This window comes from Prunus dulcis, chromosome 5, assembly GCF_902201215.1.
Source record: "Prunus dulcis chromosome 5, ALMONDv2, whole genome shotgun sequence".
Classification (NCBI taxonomy): domain Eukaryota; kingdom Viridiplantae; phylum Streptophyta; class Magnoliopsida; order Rosales; family Rosaceae; genus Prunus; species Prunus dulcis.
In genome coordinates this window covers 6,957,329-6,971,668 of record NC_047654.1, presented here as the reverse complement: position 1 = coordinate 6,971,668, position 14,340 = coordinate 6,957,329, and the positions used below count along the sequence as shown (strand labels likewise).

Here is a 14,340-nt window from a genome sequence, read left to right as displayed (position 1 = left end):
TGATGAGGACTTAGAATCAATTTATAGTATTGATGATAATTTAAGTGATAATGAAAGTATTTATAGTGTTAATGCCTTAGACTCATAATCAGAATTAGATTACTCTAGTAATTCCGATAGTGAATTAGATGAACATATGTGTATGTTTGAAGAACAAACAAAGCATGAAGAATTTAAATATGTTAATTTAGGATGGCCCCAAGAATGTAATCAATGTAAGAAAATAGCGGTAGAAAAATATTACACTAAGACAGTAGTTTATTGTAAACCTTGTTTTAATAATAGACCAATAGAAATAAATATAGTTGAAATAAATAACAATAATCAAAAGAATAATTGCCCTAGTATAGAAAAACAAAAATTAAATATAAATTTTTAGATCATAACAGATTAGATGGTAGAAATGAACAAGAACAAATTAGAGCCATAAGAAATTTAGAACAACTACAAATTTGTGATTTGCAATATATTAGTGAATATACTTCAGACTTTTTCAAGTATTTAGGTAGAACAGGTAGAATTGATGATCTTAATTTATTAGATACTTATATGACAAAAATTAAATGACCAATAGGAGAAAGAATTTGGAATGAATTGCAAAAACACCCTAGGAAACTAGATGTATCTATACGAGCAAGAATACAACATGTATATGATATATTACGATCAGAATGTAGTCAAATAAAAGCAAAAAGACAAATTAGAAAACAGTTTTACATGAGTTGTAAAAATATAGACTTACCTAAACAATATGGATGTCATAGAAAATTTAAGCAAAAAAAGCCCTATAGAAAAAGCTATAGAAAATATAAATCTTATAAACCACAATATAAAAATTTTAGAATACAACCTTCAAAACCTTTTAGACGAAGAAAATATATCCCTAAACAACTTAAGAAAAGAACAAATAAACCATGGATTAGAAAGTATAAAGTACCTAATAAAAGTACATGTAAATGTTATCTTTGTGGTGAAGTAGGACATATTAGACCTAAGTGTCCCAAATTAGGAAAACAACCTAGAGAAAAAAATACAATTAATTGAGCAATTTCAATTAGAAGATGATGAGGACTTAGAATCAATTTATAGTATTGATGATAATTTAAGTGATAATGAAAGTATTTATAGTGTTAATGCCTTAGACTCATAATCAGAATTAGATTACTCTAGTAATTCCGATAGTGAATTAGATGAACATATGTGTATGTTTGAAGAACAAACAAAGCATGAAGAATTTAAATATGTTAATTTAGGATGGCCCCAAGAATGTAATCAATGTAAGAAAATAGCGGTAGAAAAATATTACACTAAGACAGTAGTTTATTGTAAACCTTGTTTTAATAATAGACCAATAGAAATAAATATAGTTGAAATAAATAACAATAATCAAAAGAATAATTGCCCTAGTATAGAAAAACAAAAGACTAGTTCATTAATAAGAATCAATTGTGAGTTAGAATTATCAAAAGAAAATAAAATTCAAACAAAAGCCATGATAGATACAGGAAGTACAAAAAATGTAATAAAAGAAGAGTTAGTGCCAGAACAATTTAGGCAGAAATTAGCTAGACCAGTAAGAATTATACAGTTTGATACAAGACCTGTATACTTAACACACTGTATTAATAATATACCAACTAGGATAGAAAGACAACAGTTTAATTTACCCTTAACCTTTATATCTCTAGTAGGATCATATTCCTTTATCTTAGGATTAAATTTCTTAAAAAGTTTACAAGGAGGATTTTTATATACACCTCCAGACATTACATTTTTTAAGAAAGACATAACCACAACTGATCAAAGTAATATATTAGAGTCTTATCATAGTATTAACATAGAAGAACAAAATTTTAAATATAATATGGAAGAATTATAAGAAATAAGTAAAGAAGAAATAAATGATCTAGAATATGGTGATATAATATTAGATCATGAGTATCCAATTATAGGAAACGTAGAACCTTTAGAAATTATGCAAATAGATAGACCAAAAAATTTAGAAGAATTGTTACAATTAGCTAAACAAACTAGAATTATAGGAGAAGATCCCCAATTACATTGGAATAAAAATAAGATCTTAGCAAAATTAGACATTATTAATCTAGACTTAACAATTAAAACAGCAGATATGCCTTGTAACTTGTTAGATAAGCAAGAATTTTACCAACAAATAAAACAAATTTTAAACTCAAAAGTAATTAGACCTTCAAAATCTAGACATAGATCAACAGCTTTTGTAGTTAGAAAACATTTAGAACTTAAGAGAGGTAAAGTTAGAATAGTATATAACTATAGGAGATTAAATGATAATACTTATGAAGATAGTTATAAACTACCAAATAAAGATGAACTTATGAATAAAATTCAAGAAAGTAAATATTTTAGTAAATTTGATTGTAAATCAAGATTTTGACAAATTAGATTAGCAGAAGAATCAATCTAATTGACAACATTTACCTGTCCAGAAGGAAATTTTGAATGGCTTGTAATGCCATTTGGATTAAAAAATGCACCATCGATCTTTCAAAGAAAGATGGACCAAATCTTTAAGAAGTATGATAATTTTTGTAGTGTATATGTAGAAGATATATTAGTTCATAGTAAAAATAAAAATAAACATAGAAAATACTTAGAGATTATTTTAAAAGAATTTATTGATAATGGTATAGTTATAAGTAGGAATAAAGTAGAGCTTGAAAAACAAGATATAGAATTCTTAGGTATATATATTAAGTCAGGAACTATACAATTACAAGAACACATAGCTAAAAAAGTGTTAGAATTTCCAGATAAACTAGAGAATAAAAAACATTACAAGAATTTTTAGGTTTACTAAATTATGCTAGAAGTTTTATCCCTGATTTAGGAAGAAAAATTGTAGCATTACATAGTAAAACTAGTAAGACATGCCAAAAATATTTTAATAGTGAAGATATTAAGTTAGTTCAAAGCATAAAACAAGACATAACTCAACTTAAACCTTTAGCATTAGCATTAGATAATTATTAAAAAATAGTTGAAACAGACGCATCATTAATAGGATGGGCAGGAATTTTATATCAAAAGAAACATAGGAAAGAACCAAAATCAGAAGAAAAAGTTTGTAGTTATGCATCAGGAAAATTTAATGATATGCAGGCTAGACTTCCAGCTACTGACTTAGAAATATTATGAGTAATTAATTCCCTTGAAGCATTTTCATTGTTTTTACATAATGAAATATTTACTATTAGAATAGATTGTCAGAATATTGTTTCTCATTATAATAAAATTACTACTAATAAACAAGCAGCCCGAAGATGGGTCAATTTTGTTGATTCTATTACATGAAATGGATTTAGAACGATATTTGAGCATATTAAAGGTATGGATAATACTTTAGCAGATATCTTATCTCGTATTATTTATTAACAGGTATGCAGTATTTTGGACCATCATCATCTGGCAGCAAAAATAATGGTACACCATCACCATGTGGTAATCCATTAAGCATAAGTAGTCATGCACAATCAGTAGTAAATACTTATTTTTATAATGAAATTTCCGTACAAGAAGTTAGAAATCTTGCTTTAAAGTATCGTACTCAAGCATCATTAGCAGAAAAATTAAAAGTTCTTTTAGACAACTTTTAGAATATTAGAACTAATACTGAAAGCATGAGGATAGGGCATGAAAAACTTATTAGAGCCCTTGAGCAAGAGTTTTAGCATATAATTATCATTATAGAAGAGCAAAACAACAACTTTCTTTTTTGCAGGAAAAATATGACAAGCTAAATAAGGAGTCCCGATCTCTTGGACCATAGGAGTCCAAGAGATTGTGGTCACCCACCGTTGGATATTAATCCAATGGTTCAAAATGATATATATAAATGCAATATGACATAAATGATTATTACCCGATTCAATTCAAGTGAACCGTTGAATTTACATCCAACGGTGAGTGACCATAAATCTCTTGGACTACAGGGGTCCAAGAGATCAGGACTGATATGATACAATAGTAAAGCATTTTAAAGTCATTAATTTAAGATGTCAATTTCTACAAGAAAAAGAGGTTAATAAGCCCACCTTACTTGAGCATAATAGTGAATTTTCACTTGAGCAAAAAACCAAAAATCCATATATTTTTTTCAAACCCTAGCTAGAGAAAGGTATAAATTTTTACCACCAGATGTTAAGAGTCATATAATTAAATTAGAGTATGAGCAAAATACATCTCTTCAACTATATATCCAAGCTTTTCTTTTCAATTTAAAAAATAATCCACACCCTGGCATCAAAATTATTACCAAAAGCTGTTCTCATTATACTATTCACTTAGCTAGTATTAACATGGTTGAATATAGAGAACTACATTTAGAGCATAAACAAAAAAAATCATAGTTACTCCAGCATTTTTAGTAGAATATGGTTATTTAAGTCAACTTTATATTGAAAGTAGTGATCATTTAAATTCATTTTCCTCAAAATTTAAAAGTCATAAGTTTTTATCTTCCTCTTTGGAAAAATGTAAAATTAGATTTCACCAGCATACCCCCAGAATGGTTTGAAGATAACATTTACTCAGATAAAGCACAACATAGAATTATTATTTCTTTTAATGAATTGCTTAGTCCAGTAGAATCAGCACAAACAGGAATGCCTACAAAGCAAGATATCCAACAATATAGAGGAGCAATAATAGCCGAGCAACAACTATTCAATGATGATCGTCTGACCCTCCTTTATCAATCCAAGTTTGTCAAAGTATATTCAGAATCTACATCCAGGAGACCAGATGACACATATGAATACATGATAAGCACGACAGGAGCAAAAGTTTTTGATGAAATCTATAACCAGATAACAGAGCAAATTACAGCAGAAGAAAATGACAACGCATATTGGAATAGCTTAGGAGAAGAAGAGCTACACAATATAAATAACACGATGGAAGAATGAAGACCACGTGAAGAAACCATCTAGCAGAATAGTCGCCAAATTATTTGGCTCCATACGGCCAGTACGAAGCAACATATTTCGGTTTCATACAGCTAGAGGATCCCCTAGGAAATCTAGAAATGAATAAGGGCATTATTGTCCAAACACTTTAATTTTGTCATTCTTAATAAATACTCCACTAGTTTTGGGTTTATTTATAAGTCTCCCAAAAATGAGTAGGACTATGGTCAAAATTTTCAATAAGTAAAATCTTGAGGAAAAATAGTAAAGAGGGAATGATTTTGAAAACCTTATTAAGTTTTGCCCAAATTCTAGTAAAATGAATCTGATTATTATGCCTAGTGAAGGAAGGACCTTTAAGAGGAATTTTCATGTAATTCCATGGGCAAAGTTGTAGGTGACGTTGGTGGGTAGGCAGAAAATCAGCAAATGTAATATGTTTGAGTTGAGTTAGATGAACCTTTCATGCAAAAGTTCAACGGATAGATTTAGCACTTGATCATTCCAACCATGGAGTCAAAACCAAAATGTCTAAAATCGATTTTAGTTTGGACTATCGCTTGTGTTAAAAGCAAGCTCTAAGAGCAAGTCCAGCAGCAAGAGGTGGACTCGGGCTAGGGGGTTTGGGAAAAAAATGGGTTTCCAGAAGCAGAAGGCAGCCCGGCAAGAGGTGGGGGCCACGAGACTGGGCTGGCCCGAGGTGGAGTTCGGCCCGAGCAAGCGCCCGAGGGCGGTGATGTCATGGCTGACGCCAGGCTGGCGTCAGCCCTCCAGCGTTTGAAATTTTTTTTACTGTTGGCGTGTGCATTGCACGCGCCAACGTTAAAAAAATTCTCAAACGACGCACTACAGTAGCCGCCAACGGCTACATTCCACATGGCAGCCTATTGGCTCTCCGATTCTTTTTTTTCCTTCAATCCAACGGCAGCCAATTTTTCTGCAATAAAAAATTGAAAAAAAATCGAAATTTTTTTTAAAAAATACACAAAAAATACTGAATTTTTTTTGTATAAATACCAACCAATACTGTTCACTTTTAACACCAAATCCTCTTACATTTTCTTCTCATTCTACTATTATTCACTTTCTCCTCAATATTTATTCACTTTCTACTCAATATTTTTTCACTTTCAAGTTGTATTTTTGTCTATCATATTATGGGTTCTTCTAATGAAAATGGAGGGGCATGGAGCATGATGGAAGATGTTAGCTTGTGTGAGGCTTGGGTCCAAGTTAGTCATTGTCCAGTAACGGGCAATGAGATTAAATTTTCTCATATGTGGAAAAAAATTCATCAAGCATTTTGTGAAAAGGCAATTGGTTCTACACGTACAGAAATGGCATTATCCAGTAGGTGGAAAGTTCTTAATAAAGAGTTGGCGAAATGGAGAAATGCCTTAGCAAAAGCGATGGACAACCATCGAAGCGGAGAAAACCTTAGCAATGAGGTAAATTATTTGTCATTTTCCTTCTATTAATTTCTATGTCATATTAATTTTTATTTAAATGTTTCTTGCAATTTATATATTTTGTTAATATGTCTCTAGTTTTTTTTTATACATGTTGCATTTTTTTTAAATTTATTGAATTTGCATTAGTTTTTTTTTTACATGTTGCATTGCCAATATTTTTTAAAGTTTCTTGCATTTCCATTTATTTTTTTTTATAGATTATGCAAGCACAAATGTGGTTTGGTGCTATTGGGCAAGGGAAAAAAAGTTTCAACCATACCCATTGTTGGGAGGTGGTGAAGACTTGTAAGAGATTCCAAATTATTCCAACCGGTCCGACGGTAGTCTTGAACGAGACTCCACTTCATGAGGCGCCGGCATCGGATTCACCTATGGATTCCCCGATGAGTCAAGACTCACCCATTGAAAAGGAGCCAAGGCCTATTGGGAGGAAGGCGGCGAAGGCGAAGAGAGGGAGTAATTCTAGCAAGAATGCATCTAAATTTTTGGAGGAACTTTCAAAGCACCAAGCCATGAGAATTGAAATGGACTTGAAACAACAAGAGCACGATATGGCTATTCAAGTAGAATATGCAAAAGAAAGGGAGTATGTACGCAAAGAAAGGGAGTATGTACGAGAACAAAACATTGAAAAAAAAGATCGGGAAACCATGGCCATGGATACAAGCCATATGTCCCCTGAAACAAAACAATTTTGGAAGCTAGAACGAAGGGATGTTATGAGAGGAAGACTTTTTCGTGACGATGGACCTAGCAACACGGATTGGTTAAATGATGAAAACCATTAAAATAGTTTGTTTGCCTTTCATGTCTTAGTTTACTTGCCTTTGATTTCATTGTATTTTTTGTTTTGTTTAATTCATGTATTTTATTTTATTAGATGTATTGCTTTTCTTTTAGTGAATAAAGAAAATATTCAACAAAAATCCTTTTTATTCAAAACATTCCATACATAAAAAACAAACCACAACCAAAGCATAAAAAATAAACAAACCACAACCAAAGCATAAAAAATAAACAAACCACAACCAAGGCATAAAAAATAAACAAACCACAACCAAGGCATAAAAAATAAACATAAAAAATAAACAACCCACAACCAAAGCATAAAAAATAAACAACCCACAACCAAAGCATAAAAAATAAACAACCCACAACTAAAAATAATAAAGTATAAAAAAAACAAAGCATAACTAAAAATACAACATAAACATAATAAATTTAAAAAAACTTCTTCACTTCACTTCATTCACCTTCATTGCCTTTCACCGCCCATAAATGCTCCATCAAGTCAACTTGACGGTGTTCATGAATATACGACAATTGCATCTCCGTGTAGCGATCAATCATACGGGGCATGAAACTACCGTCTCTAACCAACGGTTCATGCTGCACTGGTTCTCCATTTGGCCCCACTGGTTTTTCATAAATTCGTGTTAGGGCCGTGTCCATGGGATTTGGTTCATACACTTCATCAACATCGTAATCATATTCATCTTCCACAATCATGTTATGGAGGATGATACAAGTCATCATTATACTCCTAAGCACCTCCTCGTCAAATAGACGTGCCGCGCCCTTGATAATAGCCCACCGGGCTTGAAGGATACCAAAGCACCTCTCAACATCTTTTCTGTACCCCTCTTGATAGCGAGCAAAAAAATTTTGCTTATGGGATCAGGGATGTGGAATTGTTTTCACAAATGTTGTCCACCTCGGGTAGATGCCATCAGCTAGATAATACCCGTTTTGGTAGATGGTATTGTTAATTTCATATGTGATATTTGGGGCTTCACCTCTCAAAACATCATTGAACACTGGGGATTGACCTAGGACATTCAAATCGTTTTGAGATCCGGCAACTCCGAAGAAGGCGTACCAAACCCATGTATCAAAACCAGCAACTGCTTCCAGGATGATACTTTTCTGCCCTTTTCTATTTCCATAGTCCCCTTGCCAAGCAGTTGGACAATTTTTCCACTGCCAGTGCATGCAGTCAATGCTACCAATCATGCCAGGAAATCCTCGAGACTCAGCTTTTTGGAGAAGCCGTTGCAGGTCCCTGGGCGTAGGTCTGCGTAGGTAGTCTCTGGTGTACAGAGTTTCCACTGCATCACAAAATCTCACCAAGCTCTCCAAAACAGTGGACTTCCCCATCCGAGCAATCTCATCCACCTGATCAGCAGATGACCCATACGCCAACATTCGTATCACAGCTGTGAACTTCTGCTCTGGAAGAAGTCCCAAATTTTCAGCACAATTTCTCTTTTGAACAAAATATTCATCATAATTGCAAATATCATGCATGATTTTATTGAACAAATGGGGTTGCATTCTATATCTCCCTCGAAAATGAACATCGGAGTACAGAGATTGTGGGATAAAATAATCTTCCATAAGATTCTTACCCCGGGAATGTCTATGTCTGTCCACATTTGGGCGACGACCTTCTCGTGAACCACGGCGACCCTGGTTTTCCTCCTCTAACAAAGCAACTGCTATGCCAAGTTGCTCATCTAGTTCTCTCTGCGCCCTTTTGCTTGCAGCTCGTCTACGCATTCTTTCTCTAGTTTCTCGCTCTTGCCTCTCCAAAACCTCTTGCATGTCTACCATTGAGAATGGAGAATGAAATCTAAAATTTGAGAAATGGAAATGTAGAGAAGAACTGGTGTGGGAGGTATGAGCTGAACCTCTGGTTTTATAGAAAAATATAGACAGATAGATATGACACGCGGCGCAATCTTAGAGGGTGAAAATCTTATCTGAAATTTGAATTTTGAAATGTATCTGAAATTTGAAATTTATCTGAAATTTGAAACCTAAAATCTTATCCGATATGAATAGTATTGACACGTAGGAACCCAAAAATCTTATCCGAAAATATTATCCAAATTAATTATTTAAGTAAACAAAGTTGTGAAAAAAACAAAAAAATGAATAGTATTTGCCATGGCTACTAAACTGCTGGAAACACACTTTGCTGGAGGGGGCTAGAGCAGCCACTATTCACGTGAATAGTAGCTGCCCTAGGGCTCCCCTTGCCATGGTAAGAGACTAACTGGTGGAAATGCTCTAATATGGCATCTTCGGAATTCTGTTATCGAAATGGGGATCATCCGTATATGTTTTTTTTCACAGAAGAATGAAAAAGCTTACTAAAATCAAGGTATTCCGTTCTGATTCCGGGGTATATCTCCGCTACCTTCCGAACTCTGCTTGCTTCACCTGCTTTCAAGAAATGTTTGCAACAGAAGTATTAAAAAAAAAGAAAAAGGTAAATTGACAAAACAACTCATGTTTTTATTTCTAAATTAGCATAATACACCAGTAACCATTAAGCTTAAGCTTGAACATACAAAAATACAAATCATAATGCAAAGGCAGCCTTTTCATAGCAAACCCAACACAAGACCTACCAAATGGCAAAGACCCAAATACTCCGAAGGAAAAATCTAAGAAGAAGTCAAGGTGGGAATCATTCCAGCTTCTCTAGCATAAGCAAAAATCCCACCAGTCCTAATAACAGGGCCTGCATCCCCAATGGGCTTCAACGTGTACTCTTTCCCAGTCGTGTGATTGATCAGACGGCTCTCGCTCAGCTCGATGCTCACCACATCCCCAGTCTTGCACTCCTCGCAAACCCTAACCTCCGACTCCAGCGGGTACACCTCGCCAGTCGCCACCGAGTTCCTGAAGAAGATGCGCGCGTAGGATTCCGCCACTACCGCAGCAACGCCCGCCGCCCCTAGGGCCACTGGCGCGTGCTCGCGCGATGACCCGCACCCAAAGTTCGAGCCCGCGATTATGATCGAGTACTTGGACTTGGTCTTGCCCGGGTCCACGAAGCGCGTGGAGTGGGCGTCCGGGAGACCGCAGAGCGCGTAGGATTCGAGCTTCTTGTACTCGGAGGGGTTGGAGGGGACTAGGGTCAGGTACTCGGCGGGGATGATCTGATCGGTGTCGATGTTATCATCGAGGACATAGCAGAGGCCGTGGAAAGTGGTGGATGGGGTTGGGGATGCGACGGCGTGTGTGGAGAAGGTGGCGCATGGGGTTGGGGTTTGGGGTAGGGGCGCGTAGGTAAGGGATTTGATGGTGGATGGGGATACGGTTGGGAATTTGAGAAAGGTGGGGGTAGAGAGGGCGTGGGAGGGCTTGTGGGTGGTGGTGGTCGTGAAGCTAGGGTTTGGAGAGAGAGAGAGTGAGATGGCGGCCATGGCTGGAGCTTGGAGCTTGGTGTAACAAAGAAGAAATTAATTGGGGTGGGTTTTTTGTTTGATTTTTATCTTGGTAGGTTTTAAGTGGTGGAGACTTGGTGTACGACGGTGAAGATGGTGTCGTTTTGATGTGGGCAGGCAGACGTGTTTGAGTTGAACTCTCCTACATTTTTGATCGAAAAACTCCCCTACATTGAAAAATAACACCACCATCAATAATCAATCAATTTCATTTCAACCATGAAGCCTATATAACTTTAGTCATCCACCACTGCATAAACTATTATCAGCCAAACTGTAATTTTTTTTTTTTAAACAAAAAAAAAATTCTTAAAAAGGAAACTGGTTTTTTTTTTTGGTTTGTGGTGAAAATGGAACTGATTCTTCAGAGAGATAGAGAAAGAGGGGTATCGGTCCGGATAAAAATGAGTTATTGCTCTCACGTGGTCATATTATCGTAGTATTTTCGGTGAGAGAAGGTTTGTGGTGATGAACACTTGCAGTATATTTGTTTGCCTTTACGGCCTTTAAAAATGGGGAATTTTCAAATTTGGCCTGATTAGGCCAGGAGCTGGGCTAAAAGGGCATTTTCAAGTTTGGGCCTATTAAAAAAGAGCCTGTCTAGAAACCAGGAAGGAAAACACGATGTCGTTTGCCGTATACGACATATCGTCTTTTCGAGACAATTTAAAGATTAGGGTTTGTAAAAAGGAATAGACGGCTCAGATCCGAAGTTCACGATACCTTCCAACGCTATAAAGTCCCGGTTTCATCACAAACCCTCACTCTTCGTGTGGCGAAAACCCTAGCTCAACTGCCGAAACCTGTGCTTCGCAGCTCATTTCTGATACGATGGGTACCCCTCTCTCTCTCCCCCTCTCTCTCTCTCTCTCTCTCTCAGATTTTGTTCCATGCATCTGTTTCTATTTGTATAAACAATGAAACTTCAGCTGAATCTGTTTGATATGCATTTGATTTGTCTGATTCTTAGCTTACCGAGCTTCTCGTTGTTGGTTTCCAAGCTTATAGAAGATGAAAATTTTATGAACTTAAAATCTTGTTATTTCTCTTGTTCCTTATATGTACTAGCCCGTCCACCACATTCCAAGGTTTAAATGGTTTGGCTGATAGTCTGTAGTTTAAAGTAGTTATATGACTAAAGTTAGTTTTCATAATTTGAATGAAATTAATGACTCTGTTATTGACACATTTGTTATGATTTGGTTTTCGATTGCTTAAAATGGGTTTAATCTGAAACTGATTTCCTTGAAATGCTTGAGTTGGGTGATTACAACAATTGGAAACAATCTTTAGAAACTGATGGACATGGGTATTGCTTGAGATTGGGATGTGTAGCTTTAGATGTTTATAGATATTAATTGAGTAATGATCTGTTTATCTAATATGTGGTTTTGTTTGTGTTATTTTGGGGGCATTAGGAGCCTACAAGTATGTGTCGGAGATATGGAGGAAGAAGCAATCCGATGTGATGAGGTTCCTCCAGAGGGTGCGCTGTTGGGAGTATCGCCAGCATCCTTCTATCGTCCGTGTCACAAGGCCCACACGCCCCGACAAGGCTCGTCGTTTGGGTTACAAGGCCAAGCAGGTAGTGATAATTTCTTAAACTACATGCCATACACAAATCATTGTTGAAATTATGGGTTTCAACTTTTATGACCAAGTTTAATAGGCTTCCGGCCATTTGATATACATGTATTCCCATGTTTATCTTTTGACTCTATGAAATGATAATTATGGTTGCGTGTTGCGAAGGATTACTGTATTATCTGGCGCTTATCTTGTGGTATATTAGGTTCATTTCATGCCCTTTCGTAATGATGGATATCATTCATTCAGTGAGCATGCATGCTTCCTGTTGTGAATTGTTTCCTTTTGTTGTGCGCCTGTGGGCCTAATCCAGTATGTGTGCTGGTTAAGCAGCATTCTGATGCTTAAGCATTTTACCTAAAAATGCTGCTGTCCTTCAGTGATTGTATGTTTCCTGAGACCAGCTATACTAAACCAAACAATTGATCTTCTGCCGAGCCAGTTCTATCTATGGTTTTTGCTGTTGTCTTCATCCGATACAGTGCACTATTTTCTGTATCTTATATATTTCTTTGAACATGTGTTTTTGTTGTCTCTTCTCATGCACCTCTTGGTCTTTGTGCCCCAGCCAGGTTTAATTGAATTCGTTCAGTTGGCTGATAGTTCTAGTAAAATTTGGTGCAGGGTTATGTTGTTTACCGTGTCCGTGTAAGGCGTGGTGGTCGCAAGAGGCCTGTTCCCAAGGGTATTGTATATGGGAAGCCCACAAACCAGGGTGTGACCCAACTAAAGTTTCAGCGCAGCAAGAGGTCTGTTGCTGAGGAGCGTGCTGGCCGTAAGTTGGGAGGCCTTAGGGTTCTCAACTCATACTGGATCAATGAGGTTTGTGACTCAGTTTTAATTCTAATATACTTGGGTTACAGAACTTGTTTTTATTTATTTGTTTGTTTCTTGGGCTTGGTGTTTGTTTGATTTTGTGATGTCCTGCTTACATTTCCTGCTTTGCAATCTTTGAATGCAGGACTCTACCTACAAGTACTTTGAGGTAATCCTGGTTGATGTTGCACATAATGCTATCCGTAATGACCCAAGAATCAACTGGCTCTGCAATCCTGTTCACAAGCACAGAGAGCTTCGTGGGCTCACTTCTGCTGGGAAGAAGTACAGGGGACTGCGTGGAAAGGGACACTTGTACCACAAGGCACGACCTTCCCGCAGGGCTACCTGGAAGAGAAACACCACCCTCTCCCTTCGTCGTTACCGTTGATTTCAATCATTTTATCTTATGTTTTGTGTTATTTCTGGGTACTTTCAGGAAGACAATCTTTGTTGTGAGTTTGAAATTTTGGCACTTAAAAACTTGAATCATGTTCTATTTGAATGGATTACCGTCTATTTTAGTCTCTTGTGCAATTGTCAAGTGATTAGTTTTATATATGTTGCAAGGTTCCAATTATCTTTGATGGTGAATTTTTCTAATGTGGTGGCGTGTTTTGGGAGATTCAGTTTTCTGACTTGTTTGATGTACGGTTTCCACAGCCAAGTAGATTTATTTGGTCTACTGCTTTGTAGACGGTAGACCTATTCATGTTGCCTGTAGACATCAAAATCTCGATAAGATGTTAAACGAGAAAAGCATTGAATTTGTGAGTTGGATATCAAATTCTTGGCTCGATTTAATGATAATAACCAGTGAGAACAATGTGTATATATATATATATATATTGTTGTAAATGCGTGAGTTGGTGGATGACCACCATACCTCTTAATATTCCACCGTTGGATTTTATCTAACCTATGCACTAAGTATTTGTAATTAGTGCTTGTAACCTATAGGTATATTGTAAATGATGGTATTCAATCTTCTATTTTGTAAGCCTATAAATAGGTGGTTCTACCAAAGATTAAGGACAGAATAATATGGTGAAGCTTTATCTTTAGCATATCACTTCTCTCTACATTTTCTCCATCTAGTTTTATAACATATATATATATATATATATAAACACAAGCAAAAAGTAAAACTAACTTAAATGGAACGGATGCAGAAATAAATAAATTTGATTTTCATATTCACTATTTTCAATTGAAAAGGAATATGATAAAATCATTAAAATAAGATTTTAATTAGAAGATAAAACCTCAAGCCAATTCAAT

The 14,340-nt window shown here is 35.7% G+C and overlaps 2 protein-coding genes across 2 annotated transcripts; one reads left to right on the top strand and one right to left on the bottom strand.

The window, feature by feature from the left end:
* Positions 1-9,697: 9,697 nt before the first annotated feature.
* On the bottom strand, positions 9,698-10,855 carry LOC117629388 (3-isopropylmalate dehydratase small subunit 1-like). The gene has a single exon (XM_034361955.1). It carries the CDS (start codon positions 10,633-10,635, stop codon positions 9,871-9,873), a length of 765 nt encoding a protein of 254 aa, XP_034217846.1. The 5' UTR covers positions 10,636-10,855; the 3' UTR covers positions 9,698-9,870.
* Positions 10,856-11,367: 512 nt separating this feature from the next.
* On the top strand, positions 11,368-13,620 carry LOC117627390 (60S ribosomal protein L15). The gene is made up of 4 exons (XM_034359465.1): positions 11,368-11,491; positions 12,075-12,241; positions 12,868-13,065; positions 13,205-13,620. The coding sequence occupies exons 1-4, from the start codon at positions 11,488-11,490 to the stop codon at positions 13,448-13,450; spliced, it is 615 nt and encodes a 204-aa protein (XP_034215356.1). The 5' UTR covers positions 11,368-11,487; the 3' UTR covers positions 13,451-13,620.
* The last annotated feature ends 720 nt before the right edge of the window (positions 13,621-14,340 follow it).